The following is a 4,707-nucleotide window of genomic DNA, read 5'->3' as shown; positions in this document are numbered from 1 at the left end:
AATTATTAAAAATATTTTAATAAACTTAAATATATATTAGCTGAATTTTAATATTTTCAAAAAATATATCACAATTATTTTTATTTAGTAAAATAAATTTTTAAAATATAGATTATCAAACAAGCTATATTATCCTATTTTAAAAAAATAGTTTTTACAAATTATACTATCAAACATATTTTTTTGCTTTTTAATTTTTAAAACAGTTTTCAAAAATTGAATAACCAAATGAATTCTTTTTATTTTATTTTCTCAAAATCAAATTTATAAAATAGATTCGTAAAACAGATTTTAAAAACTAAAATTAAGAAGAGATCCAAACAGACCCTTAGATTGCACTAACGGATTTAGATTGCACTAACTAACGAGGATAAAGAAATGAGGTAAAAACCATAATTATGAGAGTTTTATATTATAAATAATTTATCCTTTAAAAAAATAGAGTTGTTTTATCCTATAATCAGCAGAGGTGCTGATGACTGTTGTGGTGACAACTTATATTAGAGTATTTATGGGTTTAGATTGGGATCCAAATATATATCTCTTTATTAGTCACTATTGTTGACTTATAACTTTTATATATACTCATTCAATTGATTTAGTGATATATTAAATTTACTTATTTTATTATTTTCTCAATTTTTTTAAAATAATTGTATTTTAATTTTAATATTTTTTAGAATAACACTTTATTTAATAAAAATAAATTATATTGTATTTAATTTATCTTGTTATTAAAATAGAAATAAATTAACATAACGATTGTGAAGGTATCTTGGAACTCCATAAATCCTTCAAAATTGCTGCTAAATCGTCTTCAATAACGCAAGGCTGAAGATCCTGAAAGAGAAAATCATAGAAGGGACTAACAGAAAACCAAGAGAGTCTTTCGATAACCATTCGAACCTATCCATAACAGTCGAATTAGGCGCAAAATCTTTCAAAAAAGAGACTAACTCTTGTTGCTCCCTGTACTGATCTGAATCAGAAGGGAACGATGGAAAGGAGAAATGCCAGCTCCAATATGACCAGCATCAAAAACCCATGTCAGTCATACCGCACTTCAGATAAGGAGAAAGATGAAACAGAGTGGGAAAAGTCTCCTTGAAAGATTGGTTAACCGTCCATTTGCAATGTCAAAAAGAAATGTTCCTACCATCCCACAAGGTGCAAAATAAACTGTCTACAAACTGATATGTAGATTTCTCTGTATCATAACCCAAAGAAATGATGTATCTCCACCAAATCCAATATGATGTTTGACCTCTGACCCCGTCGTTGCTCAACACCGCTAAAGCCAAGCTAAAAGAGTAATACTTATGTTCAATGATTTCCCTCCATAAAGTCTTTCTATCTGTGATGAATCTCCATTTTCACTTCAAAAGGAGGGATTTGTTAAAAGATGCAATATCCTTAATTCCTCAACCTCCCTTCTCTTTAGGCATACAAACCAACTTCGAGCTAACCCAATGAACATACTTATGAATTGAGGATCCTCCCCAAATAAAATTGCTTTGAATTTTTACAATCTCCTTGATGATAACAAGAGAAGCCTTATAAGATGACAAAGTGAAAATTAGCATTGCATTCATAACCCAGTTGATTAAAACCACTATCCCACTTATTGATAAACTTTTCCCTCTCCAAACTGCAAATCTTCTCCTTAAGTTGTCAACAACGTATTTCCACATCTCCGTTTTCCTCATTCTATCTTCCACAAGAATTCCCATAAATTTAAAAGGAAGAGGGCAGACCCCGCGATGAAAAAAGACAAAAGCAACTTCTAAAAACTCCGAATTCAAATTAACTCCACAAATACTACTTTTAAAAAAGTTCACCCGCAAACTCAAAACTATTTCAAAACCTTTAAGTAAGACCTTAATGCACCAAAGGTTAGTCCAATTACTTTCTCCAACTAAAAGAGTGTCATCCGTGAACTGAATAATATTGTAAGAAAATTCTTCATTCACCTTGAGCCCTTTAAACAAGCTTGAATCCACCGTGTTCTTCATTGGTCTAGTAAGGCCTTCCATTACAATGATGAAGAGGAAATTTATCGGTATCATTATAACTCAATGTGGTTATATCAAATTCATTCGTTAATCCAAATACGTATAATTTATAGAAAGATAAAGCTTATTATTTTTCCTGAGAAGACATGACCCATTTTTCATTCCTCCAATCTCGATGAGGCCTTAGTTGAGAAAATTCAAATTTCATTATTTCATTGTTCATAAAACGAATAAAAAACTATGTGTTATTCAATACTTGAACAATCATTTCTTTCCATCATCCATCATTATAACATGCATCAACTTCTTGTAATCTTTTGAATGAACCAAAATTTATTACTGTAGGAGGGAAAGGCCTAATAAATGTAGAGAATGAAGGCTTTATATTTCGTAAATCAACTTGCTTTATTATTGAAGATACTAAGGCTCATATATAGCCTTTAATCATAACAGAAAGTAAAAAAAACTTGGCATAATAAAAGACATAACAAAACTTAATTGAAAGATCTATTCTATCTCCTACAAACTAGGAATTTTATTAATTAACTAAAACAAACTCTAAGACTCATTCCAAATAATTAACAACTCTTTCAATCTCTCCCTTAAGCTAAGTACCTTTAAACGAATACTTAGCTTGTCTCTGTAATATCACACATTCCCAATGATCTCTGAAGTTTTTGAAAAGCATCAGCTTTTAATGGCTTGGTCATGATGTCGGCTACTTGATCACCACTAGTACAGTACATCGAAGCAATAGTTCCTTCTTCAGACATATTTCTTAAAAAGTGATAGCGAATGTCTATATGCTTGTTGCGTCCATGCATTATTGGGTTTTTAGACAGTTTGATAGTGGAGCTATTGTCACAATTGATGCTTGTACATTCTTCTCCTTCATAGCATATCTCTTTGATAATTCTTCTCATCCATACAGCTTGACAGGCACAAACCGCAGCCGCAAAAAACTCAACTTCTGTCGTGGACAGTGTCACTATAGGTTGTTCCCTTGAGCTTCATGCCACAACTCCTGAACTAAGTAGGAAAGTATACCCGCTAGTACTTTTCTTATCTTCAATATCACCAGCGTAGTCACTATCTTTATAAGCTTCAAGATTTTGACCATATTTCTTGTAAAAGATTCCAAAGCCCGTCGTTATTTTCAAGTGTCTAAGGATTCTCTTTGCAGCTTGTAAGTGAAGCTTAGTAGGTTTCGACATATACCTGTTGATTAAGCTTGTTGCAAACATCAAATCTGGTCGAGTTGAAGTAAGGTACATGAGGCTTCCCACAATCTTCTTGTAATAAGTCTCATCCACTGGTACTCCTTCTACATCGCTACTTATCTTTACTCCAGGCACAATTGGGTTGCTGACTGAATTGCTCTCAAACATGTTGGATCTTTGTAGGACTTCCTCTGCATACCGCCTTTGACAAATGAAAATCCCCTCCTTTTGCTGCACAACTTCAATTCCTAAGAAATAGCTCATCCTTCCTAAGTTTGACATGTCGAATTCTCTCATCATGGAATCTTTGAATTCCCTCATTAACTTTTCATCATCACCTTTAAAAATTTAATCATCAAAGTACACACTTACAATGATAATCTTGCCCTCATTTCTCCTCTTGTTGAAAAGTGTTTGTTCACTATCCAAATTTTGAAATCCCTCATTGATGAAGGGAGTTTTGATGCGACTGAACCAGGCCCGCGGCACTTGTTTCAGTCCGTACAGTGCTTTGTGCAGCTTATACACTAAGTGATCCTTCCCTTTCTTCCCGTAGCCTTTAGGTTGATCAACAAAAACTTCTTCTGTTGGTTCTATGTGTTGGCAGCAATTTTGGTAAAACCTAGAGTGTTCACAAGTTGTCACACGTGTTGTCTTGACATAAGATAACTTGTACCTGCAGGATGTTTAAAATATGCAGGATTTTACTGTGATGTCAGACCCGATGTCATGACATCTATATACAGAACATTCAGTCTGAATGTTATGTATTATGTGATTGCATTTTTAATGCAAATCTATGTATGATTGATGAGATGATTTAAACGCGCATTCAATCATTAATTACAACTAGATTTACTTATTTTCCAAAGAGATCTAATCAGCTGTCATGAGAAGATTTGAATGGAAAATTGTTTTAGGGTTTTATGATGTCCAAGCCCAGCCAAATGCTTCTACAAAAAGGACATGGAAAACCTGATTTTATACACAAGAAGTAACGAACGAAATATTGAGAGAGAATAAGGGTTTTAGTCTTGTGTGGTCGTGTGAATTGTAAGCCATTCAATTCATCCATAGATGATTGAATTGGTCTGATTTTTGAGTTGTAATTTGTCACTCTAAGCTTTGAAGCATGAGTGTGTGTTTACTCGATTGAAGCTTTTAAGTAAGATCGAGTATGTATCTTTGAAGAGTGTCTTCTTTTCATTGTAATTCTTGTTTTATATCTGTCGCACCTCGAAAAAAATGGGGATACGACTACAAAGCGAAGCGCGATCGCACGCTCGCAATGATGGACTGAACAGAGTCGCCACCGAACTTTATTTATTCCTAAAAAGGAAAGGGGAAATATCGATAAAACCCAAGACAAAAGAAAGGATAAGATATTGTCATCGCAACCAATATCAGGGTTCGGGAGGCGATTACGCAAGGGGAAGGTATTAGCACCCCTCACGTCCGTTGTACTCAACGGGAAC

At 33.5% G+C, this 4,707-nt stretch overlaps 1 protein-coding gene across 1 annotated transcript; it reads right to left on the bottom strand.

The window, feature by feature from the left end:
• Positions 1-1,421: 1,421 nt before the first annotated feature.
• Positions 1,422-2,033, bottom strand: LOC127110260 (uncharacterized). The gene has a single exon (XM_051046082.1). It carries the CDS (start codon positions 2,031-2,033, stop codon positions 1,422-1,424), a length of 612 nt encoding a protein of 203 aa, XP_050902039.1.
• Positions 2,034-4,707: the final 2,674 nt, after the last annotated feature.

This window comes from Lathyrus oleraceus, chromosome 1 (assembly GCF_024323335.1).
Source record: "Lathyrus oleraceus cultivar Zhongwan6 chromosome 1, CAAS_Psat_ZW6_1.0, whole genome shotgun sequence".
Lineage (NCBI taxonomy): Eukaryota > Viridiplantae > Streptophyta > Magnoliopsida > Fabales > Fabaceae > Lathyrus > Lathyrus oleraceus.
Note: the sequence above shows the minus strand (reverse complement) of the source record. Positions and strands in the feature narration are given on the sequence as shown.